The sequence below is a fragment of the Toxoplasma gondii genome, chromosome XI (assembly GCF_000006565.2).
Source record: "Toxoplasma gondii ME49 chromosome XI, whole genome shotgun sequence".
NCBI classification, from domain to species: Eukaryota; Apicomplexa; class Conoidasida; order Eucoccidiorida; family Sarcocystidae; genus Toxoplasma; species Toxoplasma gondii.
The window spans coordinates 3,710,671-3,725,841 of NC_031479.1; the positions used below are offsets into that span (position 1 = coordinate 3,710,671).

General features: G+C 52.3%; 2 protein-coding genes across 2 annotated transcripts; both read left to right on the top strand.

Annotated features, from left to right (window-relative positions):
* Window positions 1–1,295: 1,295 nt before the first annotated feature.
* TGME49_313830 (AARP2CN (NUC121) domain-containing protein) lies at window positions 1,296–11,411 on the top strand (the record flags this gene model as incomplete). The annotated part of the gene is made up of 12 exons (XM_002364552.1): window positions 1,296–1,574; window positions 2,306–2,508; window positions 2,769–3,329; window positions 4,189–4,366; window positions 4,888–5,994; window positions 6,473–6,587; window positions 7,279–7,526; window positions 8,236–8,363; window positions 8,876–9,150; window positions 9,552–9,685; window positions 10,175–10,405; window positions 10,988–11,411. The coding sequence occupies 12 exons, from the start codon at window positions 1,296–1,298 to the stop codon at window positions 11,330–11,332; spliced, it is 3,804 nt and encodes a 1,267-aa protein (XP_002364593.1). The 3' UTR covers window positions 11,333–11,411.
* A 2,147-nt stretch (window positions 11,412–13,558) lies between these two features.
* Window positions 13,559–14,614, top strand: TGME49_313840 (hypothetical protein; the record flags this gene model as incomplete). Its single annotated transcript, XM_018782795.1, has 2 exons — window positions 13,559–13,928; window positions 14,592–14,614. The coding sequence occupies 2 exons, from the start codon at window positions 13,559–13,561 to the stop codon at window positions 14,612–14,614; spliced, it is 393 nt and encodes a 130-aa protein (XP_018635398.1).
* Window positions 14,615–15,171: the final 557 nt, after the last annotated feature.

Here is a 15,171-nt window from a genome sequence, read left to right on the forward strand (position 1 = left end):
AGAGGGACCCGAGACAGCTGCTGCTCGCGGGAAGAAGAGAACTGGGCTGTGCGCTGAACGGAGAAGGCTCGCGTTTCGCATGCGCGCAAATTTGAGTAAAGCAGCCTCGGGAGCGAAGTGAAGAAAACGACTCTTTTAGCGGTTGGCCTTCAGGTGTATGTACAGCCGATTTCCGCGAACCGGATGGATATACGGAGAAGACGGACTTTGAAAAATGCGGTGTTCCGTCCGTTTCCAGTGTGCCTGTTCTTCCCGCTTCGCCTCGCGCAAGGCAAGCCGCAACTAGGCCGTTTTTCTGCGCGATTCTTTTCCAACAGCGCCGTCTGTCGTGGCGAACTCTTAGTCGGAGGGCATCCATCTCTTTCCGTCTCCTGTCTTTTCTGCACCAATTTCCTGCCTCTTCTCCCCTTCATCCAAGTGGAAGTGATTCCCTCCGCAGCCGACCGACCCCACACTCGGCGGGCGCGAGTCTCTCGAGGAAACTAGGGATTCACCGTCAGGAATTCGCTCTCCAACTGTGGTCTGGCGTCGGCGTTGATCGCGTCTCGCTGCACGGTCTCAGCCAGGCGAGGCCTTCGCGAGCTGGAAGGTTTCCAGGAGTCAGTTCACCGTCGTGTCTTCAAGGAGAGCTCTGGACGGAGACGCAGCCGGCGGCGTTCTTTTCTTCTGTGCGCCTTCTGCTGCAGCTACGATTTTTGCAGACACAAACAGGTTCTGCTAGGCACCCCCCGCGCGTCGGTCTGCGCTAAACCTCTGCAACTGTCGTACTAAACCTCTGCAACTGTCGTACTTATCTCGTCTCTCTACAGCAGAGGCAAAGGCGCAGACCGCCCAAGATGAAAAGCCGCTGGAGCGACCCGCCGACCTTCTGAAGCAGCAAGCCGAACAAGGGGAAGGAACCTCGAGTGCGTAGGATGTCTGATATTTTCTAGTCTTATCTCTGTTTCTCTTGCGACGTTTTCTTCTGCAAAGGGAAGGCAGAGGGAGACGAAAGAACTGAACCGAGAGAATCGGAGAAGAACGGACGGCCTCTTCCTCCGCGCATTGCAGTCTCTCTTCCTCTCTGTCTCTCTCTCGCACTCGTGACGGATCAGAACCATCGTTTCTCTCCTGAGCCCTCTCTTCATTTTCTGCGTCTGCGTCAGCCTCTCTTGCTTTTCGTTCTCTGCATGCACTGCCTCCTTGAAATGCCTTGCGGGTCACACTCTTCGCTCGGCTTCTGGCGGCTTCCAAGTCTTTCTATGTCTCCTTTTTTCCTCAGTCTGTGATTCGTTTCCTTGTCTTCCGTCGTAAACATGGAGACGCCTGGCGGCGACCAGCTGCACAAGCGGCACCAACAGCGACACGGGAAGTCTGAGAAGAAGAAGAAAAATCGAATGAAGGGGAAAGATGGAAAGGCAGCGGAGAAGCAGCACAACCCGCGGGCCTTCACCTTCAGTGGCGGCGTGGTGTCTGTACAGCGGAAGGTTCAGCGCTCTCTGGATAAATTTGCTCTCAAAGAGCGAGAAGAGAAGACAGATAAGACTCCCGACGTCCCTCCTCCCTATGTCGTCGTCGTTCAAGGTCCCCCTGGAGTAAGACTGCATGCATTTTTTTTGTTTCAGTACAGGTGCTATCTCGAATCTCACCTAGGTGTATAGCCAGGCGAAAGTGCCGGTGGTGCAGGCTGTCTCCACTTTTCCGGAAAACCTCTCTTTACCTTTCAGCGTGCTTCACTTGCGTTTTCTCCCTGTTGTTTCTGCTCTTCTTTTCTTCAGCTTCTTGCTGTGACCTCTCCATCCCGTATGTGGCCAGTGTCTCGAGGTCTAGATTTGTCTGTTGTCCTCTTGTTTCTCGGTTTGAGTTTGGCGGCACTCGTCGCTGCTGCTTTTGTCTCTCCATCACCGTTTCTCTGTCTCTCAGCTCTCTCTGTTTTTGCGGGGGATTTTTTCGGTTTTCCACTTGTGTTTCCCTGACTTCCTTCTGTCATCACGGTAATCGTCACAGTCTCCTTGTCCTCCCTCCCTTTGGAGCTTCCTCGTTTCTCTGCGCCCGGCGCTTCCTCCGGTGCGGGCGTCGACGTAGTCAGCGAAACGCGCTGGATTTTTCCATGACGTCGGCGATATTTTCGAGTTACTCCACATCGTCTGCCTTCTGCGCGCAGTACATGGATCACCGTTCTCACTCGTACGAGCAGCGAACAAATAGAGGAAAACGACTATTCAGGTGCTTCTTTCTGATCCGTATTCCGTCCTCCTGGGTGGAAGCATCTGTACTATCAAACCGTTTTCTGACTTCACCGGCATCCGCCTTTCACTGCATGCAGGTGGGGAAAACGACTCTGATTCGTTCACTCGTCAAACACTACACCCGGCACTCTCTCCAAGTTGTCCAAGGCCCCGTGACACTCGTCGCCTCCAAGCAGCGGCGTCTGACGTTCGTCGAGTGCAGCGGGACAGACATGCAGCAGATGCTGGACCTGGCGAAAGTTGCCGACCTCGTTCTCCTCCTCATCGACGCAGACTTCGGGTCCGCTCTGAAACAGTTCTGCAGACAGCACATAGCTCGGACTGAAGGCGCACTGGCGCTCTGTGCAGGCGAGAGATGAGAAGTCCTTTCATGCTTCCGTATCTCTGTCAAGCTCTATGTGGATTTCTCTGTCTATACTTCCTTTTACCTCCTTTCTGTATATGCGGCAGTGTATATCTAGAGGTGTGTGGCCTCTGGGCTTCTTTGGCGCGCATGCAAGCGTGTTTCCACTGTCTGTGTTTCTTCGACTCTCTCGCCAGATTCGAAATGGAAACGTTCGAGTTCATCAACATCCTGCAAGTCCACGGTTTTCCGCGCGTGATCGGCGTACTGACTCACCTGGACAAAGTCGAAGATCGACACAACCAAAAGGCGCTCCGGCGCTGCAAGAAGCAGCTGAAGTCGCGTTTCTGGACGGAGATTTACGAGGGGGCGAAGCTGTTCTACCTCACGGGGCTGCAGTACGGCAGATACAAGAAGCGAGAAATCCTCAATTTGTCGAGGTACATCGCCGTCCAAAAGTATGCGCCTCTCTCGTGGCGGTCGGCGCACCCGTACCTCCTCGCCCTGCGCTGTGAACCGAGCTGCGACCCCACAGTCTCCACGGAGAAGGAGGAGAAGGAGACACGTGAGCCTTCAGGGTCGGTCCGCGCCTCCCACTCCAGTTGTGTCTTTTACGGCTACGTTCGCGGATCCGTCATGCGGCAGGGACAGTGGATTCACATCCCCGGCGCCGGCGATTTCCAAATTTCCTCGCTCGCGTGCTCCCCCGATCCATGTCCTCCGCCCCAGGGCGCTCTGCCTGCTTCAGAAGCCGCCTCGTAGGTCCAGGCCCAAAGGGATTCTTCGTTCTTTCGCGTTCTGAGTCCTCGAGCAAGTCCACAGAGAGATCGCGAGGTAGAGGGTGTCCTGCGAAAACGAGGAGGGCGACAGCCGTCCAGACTGCGTGCCTGTCCTGGCCCTCAACACCTCAGCGCAGAGGAAGGAGTTCTTGCGTCTGAGCACTTCGCTCCTCAAAAAGGAAGTTCCTGCTTTTCTGTGATCCCGTCACGCGTGGGGTGTTGTCTTGCGTGGAACTCGGCTCGAGTCACCACTTGCCGTTTTTCTCACGCTTCAGCTTTGATCTGCTTGTCTCGGAACCTCTCAAGACCTGGCGGTGCTTCTTGTGAGGGTCACAGCGACTGAGGGTCGTCCTACCACGTCGTGTGAATCTCAGGAAGGCTCTCTCTGAGAAGCGGCGCGAGGTGATTGGTTTGGCTTCTCGTACATCCTTATGCTAGGGCCGCAACAAACGGGGCTGGAGGATGCGGTAGAGAATCTGCTTTTCTCGGCCATGCAGTTTCCTGGAAATGTGAATGCATGTCTGTAGGGCAGGTTTCAAGTGCAGTCTCAGAACCACCTACGTTGGTGTGTACGGCGAGTTGCGCGGCTCAACGCGAGCGCTTGCATGCAAGCTGGAGACATATCGCACGCAGTTTGGGAATCTGGTCGTGATGGTTTAGGCTGCAGGGAAAGGACACAGATCGGAGCCTTGTGGGCGTGTAACGGGTGTAGGTTTTGTGGCTAGGCGTCATTCTCCACGACAGCCAGTTGTGTCTGTTGCTTCTGTGAGGTCGCTTCTGTTCTCTTCCTTACGCGAGAGAACGCAGACTTTCTGGTCTTTCTCCGGTTTGTCTGCAGCGATGACGACGCCGAAAACGAAGGACAGACGCCACGCTTGGAAAATGGAGACCTCAAGAAGCGAAGGCGAACCCGATCGCTCAAGGACCAACAGAAAGCGATTTATGCTCCTGGATGCGACGTTGGAAATGTCCGTATCGACGCGGACGCCATGTACATTCACCTTCCAGATACGAAGGTGAGCCTTCAGACTACATGCCAACGAGCAAGTTTCCAGATGTGAGGATATCTGAGTCGGACTGTCGAAGTCCAGGGAGGAACCGCTGAACGAAGGTCGTCGGAGACAGCCTGCTTCCGAAGACTGCTCCGTGTTGCAGGGGCCGGCCTGGTCTTCCGGTGTGTCCCCGTTCACAGAACTCGAGGCGTTTCTCTCTGTCAACTCTGCAGGCAGTTATTTACTGAAAAAACTCAGATTTCACGCTGCACCTTCGGAAGGTCCTAATGGGCGTTTTGTGAGAAGTGGAGAGAGAAAGAAGGAGAAAGGGAGGCTCAGATACCCGGTGGAAGGCGAACTGGCATCAATGGCAGAGACGAAATCCGTGGAGGACAGAGAAAAGAGGAAACGATGAACGGGAGAGAAACGGGGGCTTCATTGCCTTGTCCCACCTCTTCCACTTTCCGTTTTTTCTCGTGTCTTTCCTGTTTCTCCTCATGTCCTCTTCTTCTTGTTCCCTCGCTGCGCCCGGCTCCTTCGCTCAGGTGTCTTTTACTCGTCCCGAGCTGCTGATCAAAGAGCGCGCAGAGAAGACGCGTTGTCGGGCCAGGTCGCAGCAGTCGACAGCCGAGGACTCAGAAGACGAAGACGAGTCCGAGGCCGACTCTGACGAGGATGAATCTGCAAGTGAAGACGAAGAAGGCGTCGACCTAGGCGCTGGAAAGAGACCAGTTGTTGCAAAGGAGAAAGAAGACGTGGGCGAGGCGATTCGCATGGTCCGAGAGCTGCAGGAAGCCGAGACGTACATCGACAAGCAACTGCAGACGCAGGAGCTGCGCCTTCTTCCGCATTCCACTCAGGTCTTGAGCGTCGCAGAGAGAAGCAGAGCTCGCCAACTTGCTCCAGTAGCCGAGGCGGAAGAGGAAGAAGACGACGATGAAGGAGAAGAAGTGGAGGAGGAGGAAGAACAAGTCGAAGGAGGCGGGAGACAGAGACGACGCGCGCCAACGACAAGACGCACGGCGTCGCTGGACGCAAGCGCGGGACAGGCGGAGTTCGAATCAGACTCCGAGGAAACTGACAGTGACACTGAACGAGAAGAAGACGAAGGCGACGAAGAAGACGAAGAAGACGAAGGTGTGACCGATGAAGAGGATGTGGAGGATGGGGTCGCGGCAGTGCATGAAGCAGCTCGCAAGCGTTTCGCTCGTGCTCCGTCTTTGAAGGAAATCATTTACTTTGGCAGGATAGGAGACGCAGGAGAAGAGAGTGAGGAGACCGAGAGGTCCTCGAGCACCTCAGACCCAGCGGGTGGGGCTTCTGGGGAGAGCAGCAGACGCGAACGAGGGAAGGCGGACGTTTTTTCTGGAAGCGAGAAGGCTCGCACAATCCCACTGTTTGACGGCGAAGACGAAGAGGAAGAGGAACCTGACAAGGAGGAGAATCGTCTCAGAGGGGGACTCCTCGGCAACCTGCCTGCAGTTCTCCCTGCAGTTCTCAGGCGACAAGGCCTGAACGGAGGAGACAAGCGAGTAACCATGGACGAAGACAGCGCCTTTGTACCGAGTTCCGTGTTGTACGCGGCGGTCGGCGGAGACCCAGAAGGAGAGGAGGAAGAATTCTGGTCTGCAGACCGGCTCGAAGAAGTCAAGGTGGGAAAGCAAGGACTCTCACAGACGGGAGAGAGGAGAGAGAATCATACGAAACAAAAGACGAGAGACACAACAAGACAGTAATGGAAAAGGCTAAATGCATGGGGTTGCCAAGAACTTTTCAATTTCATCTGTCCAACTTGTTGATGTTGAATCATGATCGAAAATGTGTGATGGATTACACCGTTTCACACGACAGCACATCACGTCTCGAGCATCTTGGGAAGCGTGGTGGAAAGCCAACTGCAGGATAAGAAAGGCCTGCTTCGTATTCTTTCGACAGTGGTTCTTTGCGTTCTCGGAGCGCTGCAGACTGAAGGAAACGCTTTTCGGTTCCTTGGCAGCTGGCCGCTTGAGATTTGCATGCATGGCTTTCTGCATCCGTTTTTCTCGAAGGAGAGACGGAACACCATCCCGCCGCTGTAGGTTGGTCTTCTTGACAGCTGTGCTTCGACCTCTCTTTGTCGCGCTTCTTCAGGCACAGTTCTTCATCACGGGAGGATGGAGCAGCGCTGAGGAAGAAGAGAAGAAGAAAGAGGCAGAAGAAAAGCCGCCTCAGACAGAGGAGCAAATCGAAGAGGCGAAGCGAAGACGTAAGTGACAAACGAAGCAGAAAGGGTCCCGGTCTGCACTCTCGAAGTGCATGTGGTCTGACTCAAATGCACACACAAGTGAATCGACGCGATCGCCTCCGTGCGCTCTGGCGTAGTACGTTGCGTAAAAGCCGTTTTTTCCTTTAGGAGCTGGTATAGTTACTGAAATCATAAAATACGACGTTTATTGTGGATAGAAAAAGAGTCATTACAAATGAAAAAAAACTTTTCGTTTCCCGTCGAGGACGAAGATGATTCAGTTCCTCAAGTCTTTTCAATCAAAAGATTTCGATTTATGCACAATAGAACATATGACATCTTAGTTTGTAGCTGGAATAACTGTATTGTGTTGTGTGTCTCGTCGGGGACAGAACGTCGGTCACAGACCCAAAACGATGTCTTTTTCGCTTGGCAGAAATACACCATTTTGCTGCAGGAACTGGTAGGCTTTCTTCATGTCTCGTCACGATTCATGATGTCCCTCGACGCATGATCGGCGCGTTTTGCGCTGACTTCCGGAGAGGGAGCTCTGTGTTTTTTTCAAAGCGGAGATGGTTTTTTCTCTTCCCGTTCCATTCGCCCTGTCCCTCAGCTTATGTCTTGTGTATCTTTCGTCGTTTTCCGCGCTTCTCTTCTTTCTGTCGATTGAGTCTTTGCTCTCTCCGTGTCTGTTTGCGATCTGTGTTACCAGACCAAGCAGAGCAGAAGCGGTTACAGGATGAAGCACGACGCCTACAAATACGAGATCAGGCGGTGGACGGGTCGATGTTTTCTTCTTCCTCGTCCGAACCCCAGTCGGGAGCCTGTGCAAGCATTGGGACCTTTGTGCGAGTTTGCGTTGAACGCCTTCCACGAAACTGGCTGGACAGCCTCTCGCCCAATCGTCCGGTTCTCCTCGGTGGTCTGTGTGCGGGAGAACAAGCGAAAACGTTTATCCAGGTTCGTGGCGTGTCAAAACCAACCGGGGATACCGAAAGTTCTGTGTGTATGGCCTCCATGCATTTCGAGTTGTCAAGGTTGGTAGGTCTCTGCATGTTGCTTCTGTCTCAGTCGATGTACGTCAAGGGTGTCGCTCTATAAGTTGCCTTCGTCACCTGCATTTTCATGTGGGGTTTGTGGACTCGGCTCGCGGACGCGCGTGGACCCAGGAGGTGGCGGGTAGTTGCTTCTGTCTGATTGAACGCAAATGTGCGACAGAGTCCACGCACTCGTGTCTACGGTGCATGTGTGTTGCCAGAAACATTTGCTTCTGTTTCTGGTGTAGCCTTTGCATTCCATAGAGTTGCGTCGGTATCGAGTTTTCTTCCAGGACCGTGCTGGTGACACAACTAGCAACACACTAAACGGTCGATATTTTCAGCTGGAGTGCTGATTCGAATCTCGAAGGTCTGTGTTTACCGTATCGAAGTTCTCTTGTGTTAGCAGCGCATAGTTAAGATGACGATAGAGGTCGACACCGTCAGTTTCTGTTTTCCCAAGCGTTCTCTTCTGCGGCGGTTGATCTCCTGCGAACTGGACTTGCGGTTTGGACCTTCAAGGTCTTCGCTCGTCAGCAAGTCGAAGGGGTTTGGAAGGGCGCGAGAAAAACCGAGAGACCGTATGACGCCGTGAAATCGCCGACGAACTCTTTCTTGTGTTCTTGTCTCAGGTGCGAATCAAGAAGCATCGCTGGTTCCCGCGTGTCCTCAAGAGCGACGACGTTCTCCTCTTCAGTGCAGGGTGGAGGCGATTTCAGTCTCTTCCTATGTATGCTCTGGAGGATAGGAGCAATGCGAGGTCAGCGAAGACTCCGCAGAAGTCGAGTCAAAAAGAGCTTGCACACTGTGTGAAGAACAAGTCGTGATGTTGATCCTCACGCGGGCAGTCTTTGTCTGTACACGGATGTATTCCCAGATGTGTGTCGGGGCCTCGCCTCTGTGCGAGAACTGCGTGAACGTTTTTTTGGCTCGGTGTGCGTGTGGATAGACCTCGAGTCCTCGGTACAACCTTTTTTTTCGAGTTCGCTTACAAAACAGACTTGTCTACGCATGCGTGATTTCCGGGGTATTTTTTTCTCTGAACGTATGGCGCGCAGGGCGTGAGAGCTTTTAGAGACGCGTTAGTGAGTGTTTGCGTGGAGAACAAAAGGAGGCAACGGCTCTCACATGTTCACGTGTGTCTTGTGCTGTTACGGATGCGTCGTCCGTCTGGGTTTTCTGAGGCCATCGTTGGTGCTTTATCTTTGCAGCGCTTCGAGGCTGTCAGTCACGATTTTGAGCCTGTGCGTCGCTCTCTCTCCTTTGTTTCAGAGTCCGTTACCTCAAGTACACCCCAGAACATCTCCACTGTCTGAGCTACTTCTGGGCACCTGGGCTGCCTCCGGCGACGCCCATTTTGGCCATTCGAGACACGCGAGCGACAGCGAATTTCCGCATCAGTGCGACGGGGCTGGTGCTTCAGACGAGTCCTTCTGTGGAACTGAGCAAGAAGCTGAAGTTGTTGGGTGAACCGAAGAAAATCTTCAAGAATACTGCCTTCATCAAAAACATGTTCAACTCCGATCTTGAAGTGAACATGTGCATGGGTGAGTGTGCTGCGCGTGCTTGTGTCCTTCAGTTTCCCTGAGGCCACTGTTGCTCCTATTTCTCATAGGTTTATTCTTGTTTATTACTGGCTCCTATGCCTGTGTCCGTCCTGTGGAGCGGAACTCGGGGGTGGAGGTCCTCTGTTGTTGGTTGGCCATTCGGTAGTCTGCGGGTAAATGTGGCAGGGTCGTCTCTCCGGTGTTTTGAGAAATCGGGGTCTTTTCGATCCTCATTGTGCAGGAGATGACTGTTTCAACGTCTTTCCACTTTCTCAGAAATCAGGATTTACTCCACTGCATGTCTAGTTCAAATAGTTCCCTGGAAGTAGCGCACGCATGCTTTTCATGTGGAAATGAAAAAGTTGTATAAATGCTCAAAACACACACTTTCTTTGTCGCAGGTGCCAAGATCCAAACGGTGTCGGGTATTCGGGGCCAAGTCAAGAAGGCTCTCGGAACAGATGGAACATTTCGCGCGACGTTCGAAGACAAGATCCTCATGTCCGATCTGGTCGTCTGCAAAACGTGGATCAAGGTAAGCCAGCGAGAAGCTCTGTTTTCTTCGCTGCCGTGGATGACGTAACTGTGTCAAGTTCCATTGTCAAACGTGCTACTCGTGAACTGAGGTAAATCCTGCTGGCTGCGAATCGAAACAGCGTATCAAGATCTTGTTTTCTGACCTAAATCCGTAGAAAACCTCTCTCTTTCCCGTGGCGCATATGCATTCCTTCCCTTGAGTTGCGTGTAGATGAGTTGCGTGTAGACACAGGTCACGAGACGGTCACCTGACTCCAGTCGCGTCGGTTCTGAGGCAGTGCCGCGTTTCACCTTCTGCGGGTGAAGCATCTGTTGTTCGCAACGTGGGAACACGCGCGAAAAAAGTGTGTGTGTGTGGTACGGTGAGTCACTGCGCGCGTGTCGCGGCCGGTTGAACGAAGGGCCGCTGTTGACTTTCTTTTCAAGTTGCAGGAGGTTTCGGATCAGGAGCAAGGCACATGAAAACTTCTTTCTATTTGTTCTTCAGATGCAACCTCGGCAGTTCTGCAATCCAGTGCTGGACGTAGAAGGATGGCAGCGACTCCGGACGCAGGCAGAAATACGTCAGGCTCTCCAGTTACCGACGCCCACGAAGCCGGGCAGTCATCCAGACGGAGGCTTGGCTGCATTGCAGGCTGCTCGGCGGTCGAAGGAGTTCAATCCCATTCGAGTTCCCAAGCAACTCATGCTGAAACTTCCTTTCCACGCTCGCACCAAAGTAAGTCACGCGTCGTCCTGGGAGTCGAGGCACCTCTGAAACACGAGCGTTTTTAAGAGCGTTCTGACAAGCCTGTTATCCGACGAGTTCGCCTACGGGTTTACATTCCGAAGGCTTTGTTTACCGGTTCAACGTTCTATCGTGTTAGAAAGGCTTCAAGAACACTCACGACGTCTCTGAGTCTCTACCGCGCAAAAAGGTAGCGAATCTCACTAACGTGGACAAGGAAAAGCGTGGCAGGTCACAGATGCGTTATGTGCACTGTGGTCTTGACGGATTTCTTTCCAATCGGTACTTGTTTGTTCACAAAAGCATCGTCCTTCTCTGAGCCAGTTCGTGCTCCGGCAATGGTCGGTGTTCGAAACTACATAGCATCCTTAGAAAAACAAGAAAATTCAAGTGTTCAGCGGTGTGGAGAACTGGAGATTTGGGGTCTAGAAGCTTTTTTTGTGGCAAACACTGGGCGTGGTGCCCGAAGAACTGCCCGTCTCGAACGTGTCAGTGGGATGGTGCTCGTTGCGAGACTCAGATCGAGGTGGAAGCTTTATTTCTGCTTGTGTTGTCTACTCTCGTCTGCTTCAGTTGCAACACTCGACATCAAAGCTCCGTAAACTGAAAGGCAAGGCTCTCGAAGAGGAACTGGATCTGAGGAAACCACTGGTGAGTGCGTATGACAGGCGCGTAGCGGCTCTGCTCCAGCGACTGCAGACCATCAAGAACGCACGCGTGGAAAGGCGGAAGGAACAGCAAAAAGAAAAGCGCTTGAAGGTCGCGAAGGCGGCCGCGAAGAAGGAGGAAGAACGCGCACGGAAGCAGACAGAGATGCGGAAGCGACGCTACGTCAAACAGGGGAAAATCGAACTGGGCATGCGCAAGAAAATGCGGCTGGGAAGTTCCGGCAAGGGAGATAGAAATGAAGACGATTGACCTTTTGTGTAGAAGCTGGAGTTCGTGCAAAAAAGTCAAAGACACACCCCGTTGCGTCCCGTAAACCCTGTCAACAGACAATCGAGAAAAACGAGAAACACCAAATGCTCTCGAACGACTTGCGGCAAGCATGCTGCTATGCCGAGATACCAACGACCACACCAATTCACCCATAGACAGTGACATATATATATATATATATATACGCATAAATACATTGCGACAGATCTCGACCTTCACTTTTTCAGTCACTGGCTTTGTAGGCCGCAAGTGTAAAATTCTAGTACATTAGGCATGTATCAGCGATGCACGTCTACACAATCGTATATATATATATATATATTTGTGTGAATGTGTATATATATATGTGCGTATTTATGTACAACAATTATGCACGTTTACGTTTAGACAAGGTGTCGAAACGCAGCAGCTTGACACGTTGGGGTTTTCGGCAAAGCAAGTAGTTTCCATTGTTTACTACATCGATCGGAGGCGATGGAAGGCTCTTTTTCAGTAGCTTGACGAAGTGTGCTACAGAACCAATGAGAGAGAAGTTGCTACTTTCGAGCCCCCGCACACACGAAGTGCACGAACGTTCGGAGGCTGGCATCAACCCAGGAACTGTTTGGATTTTTTGAAATCTGAGTTGAATTTAACTCGTCTCTTTCGAACACATGCCGGACTAGCGAGCAAAAGGTACTGCTGTACGACCTCTAAAGGTTGGAAGGAAGTTCATCTGGTTTCATCGGATACCTTGAAAGGATGGAAACAAAGCAAACGTGGGGAAAGAACAGAGGAAAGGAAAAAAGGTAACTGGGGCACAAATCCTAACAACGCTGACACAGAACTTCTATAGAATGATCTACAGTTCGGCACCAGGGTCGCGGTCCGTCACGGCGATTCAGCAGCCCCCGCAACAAAACACTGATAGGAAATTTTTTAAGTCAGAAAAAGACAAGAACGTGGAACACAGATCTCTAAAGAGGCTACGACCACGAACAGCTTCATTGAAACTCCGCGTACGAGTGAGAATGCAAGTGCACCGAAGCGGGGGTTGTGGCAAGCAAAGAAAGACAAGCGAATGGTCAAAGACGCAGACGAAAACCTACCATTGTACGCGTGCCACCTTATGTGAGGTTGCACAAGGTAAGTCTCTAAAACGCTGAACCCATGAACCATGCTCCCCTCGATTACAATAGAGTCGGGTGTTCAGAACGGATCTGGCGCATGGGCAAATCGGGAAGCCGGATTGCTTTCTGTGAATCACCCTTCTGCGCAGTCTCGAAAGACCAGGCGTAACGCTGCTTCTGTTTTCCACAGCAATTCACGAAAGAATGCGTCCGCTTTGAGACCAGACACATCCTCCACAAAGGAACACCCGGCATGTCTCCTCCGTCCCAAAGCTTTTTTATGCTCCCCGCTCTCTCTTCTCGACAGAATCGACGTGGTCAATGGTGGAGACGGAGCCACCGGTCAAAGTGTGAGACGATCCCCGAATGTTGGTACTGTGAAGTGTTGCCACCCATTGTGTACAGGAACAGAAGCGCTACATCCACTAGAGAAGCTACCTTCTTCAAGGTAACACCAAACTTACGCATTTGTGTGGACAGCTTAACGCTACAAGGAGCGCCAGTGCAGACAAAGTGAGGAGTCTATGAACAGTGGCAGGACGTGTGGAGCGTTTCTTCCAGGAGAAATCCGGCTCTCCTGAACAGTGCACGAACAAGATCTGTTTTATCTAAGCTTGTTGTGTGTGGGCACCTAAGCAACTCTTGGTCCACATTAACACTGACTGCAGTGACATGTGCAACCTCAATTGAAGTTCTTGCTGGGCCACGTTCCGCTTCTCTCTCTGGAGAGTCTTGCTTTCTGTTAACCCCGGAGGGTCGAAAGGGTGCACCGCTCTTCCCGGGAGTGCAAGAGGAAGGCGACACTTGAGGAAGGCCTGAGCAAGCTCAGAAACCTAACCTCCCCAAACAAAAATTGATGTGACATAATTGGGTCCAGTTGGACCCATATCAGTTGTCACACTGATAAGAACAGATACTACACTTGATCATAGCCAAAAGGCCGAGAAGGTATGACCAACCCTTGTTGGCGGAGTCACCCACCCCGAGTTCGAATGGAGCGGCGCATGGGTGTGGCAGAGACAAAACGGCGTCCAGCTTTTGTGTGCTGCCACGCGACAAGATGCACCGCTCTCCTCCGTTCGAACCCCACCTCAAGATGTTTCACGGCCTGACTGTTGCACAACCAAACGGAAAAAGCCGTGGTGTTGATATGTGGGCAGGTCGCTGCTACCGCGTCACTGCCCGTTTGTGCTTTCTTGTTGGAGCCGTCGGCAGCAGCACCAGTCTCTTTCGGAGACAGGTTCTCCCGGCGCGGGTTTACACATGCTTTGAAATGCAGCCGCGTTTCTGGCGGAGCTTTTCAGTCGGTAAAGAAACAACGGCTCACACGGTTTTCTTTCAGACAGTCGAAGGCGCTAATCTCTTTGGTGGTAGAAGGGGAAAACACCAGACCTGCGCAACACTTCTGCCCGTATCCACCCACTGGATAGCACACGAGGGAACAATCGACATTTTTCGGTCCTACGGTAAGGCAACAGGATATCTTCTTCCGTTGGTCATTTATTCGAAGAGGGTGCGGTTGACTTCCCCACTCTGCGCTAGGCGTGACAGACCATTCGTCTTCTGGGCCCGAACCAGACTGTTGTGTCGATGATTGTTATGACTGCTTCCTCGAGAACTTCATGCTGTGGCAATTCTTTGGCTTCCGTTCTCGACCAGCTGCACTCGCGGACAAAACTTTATTCTCTTGTCTTGACGCAAAGTCCTAGCCTGCCTTCAGCTGGTAGGTGCCTCGCCGTGTTTTGCGTGACAACTTTGTCGCACGAGGCAGGAAATTGTGCGGCCGGCGAGGCGCGGTGCGGTGTCTCCAAAAGTCCGTAATCCTCTATACACATCGAGACAGTTTCGTTCAGGAAGAGGGGTTCTCGCTCTGCATCACAGGTTAAAACACGAACCGTCGCAAACACATCTGTAGCTGTGCTGGTGGTGTGGCACAGTTCAGCACAGCTTCTCGAACACTTATCACTTCGAAAATGTTTCCCTACAAAGCCAGCTGGAAAAAGTTATCTTACTCTTGTCTGCTTTCGTTGAGTCCGTAAGTCTGTCGTTAACACGAGGGGGATCGACACTTTGTTGGCACTTCTGCTTGACCGCGGTCTCTGTTTTTCCGTTCTCTGTTTTTCCCGAAGGCAGCGCCACTAGAGGAACATGAATTCACGGTGTTTCAGGCATAGCCCGTCCCTCCCAAAGACGGCAATCTTCCTCGGATACCGGAGTCTCTGTGTTTTTGACTCTGGGCTGGTGTCACCCCCAGTACAGGAGGCCTCTCTGAGAGTTGGGTGGTGGATGGTACAGTGCGCTTATCTTCATGACGAGAAATCCTTGAAGGAGGCAAAAAGGGAGATGGACCCCTGGAGAGAGATCCAGAGCTCATGTTGGTAGCTGCTGACGCTGTGTATTCTTCGAACTCGGGGAAAGCAAGCGTTCTGCCGGCTGGTTCCTGACTGCCGTCTCTTCCACGCGTAGTAGGGAGCACGCGTGCTCCCTTTTGGACGCAACGAGAGAAATCAACAGTCGCACTTGGCACAGCAGAGGACCGCTGTGCATCGGATGGTGGCACCGACATCCAGGTAGCATTTTTTTTCAGTTGATTTTGCCGGGATTCCTTCAAGGGTCTCGAGAGGAAAGGACCTGCGCGAGGCAGACAACTCACATGTCAACTGGCAAATGCGAAACTCACCGAGACACCAGCAAAACAGCGTTAAGCTA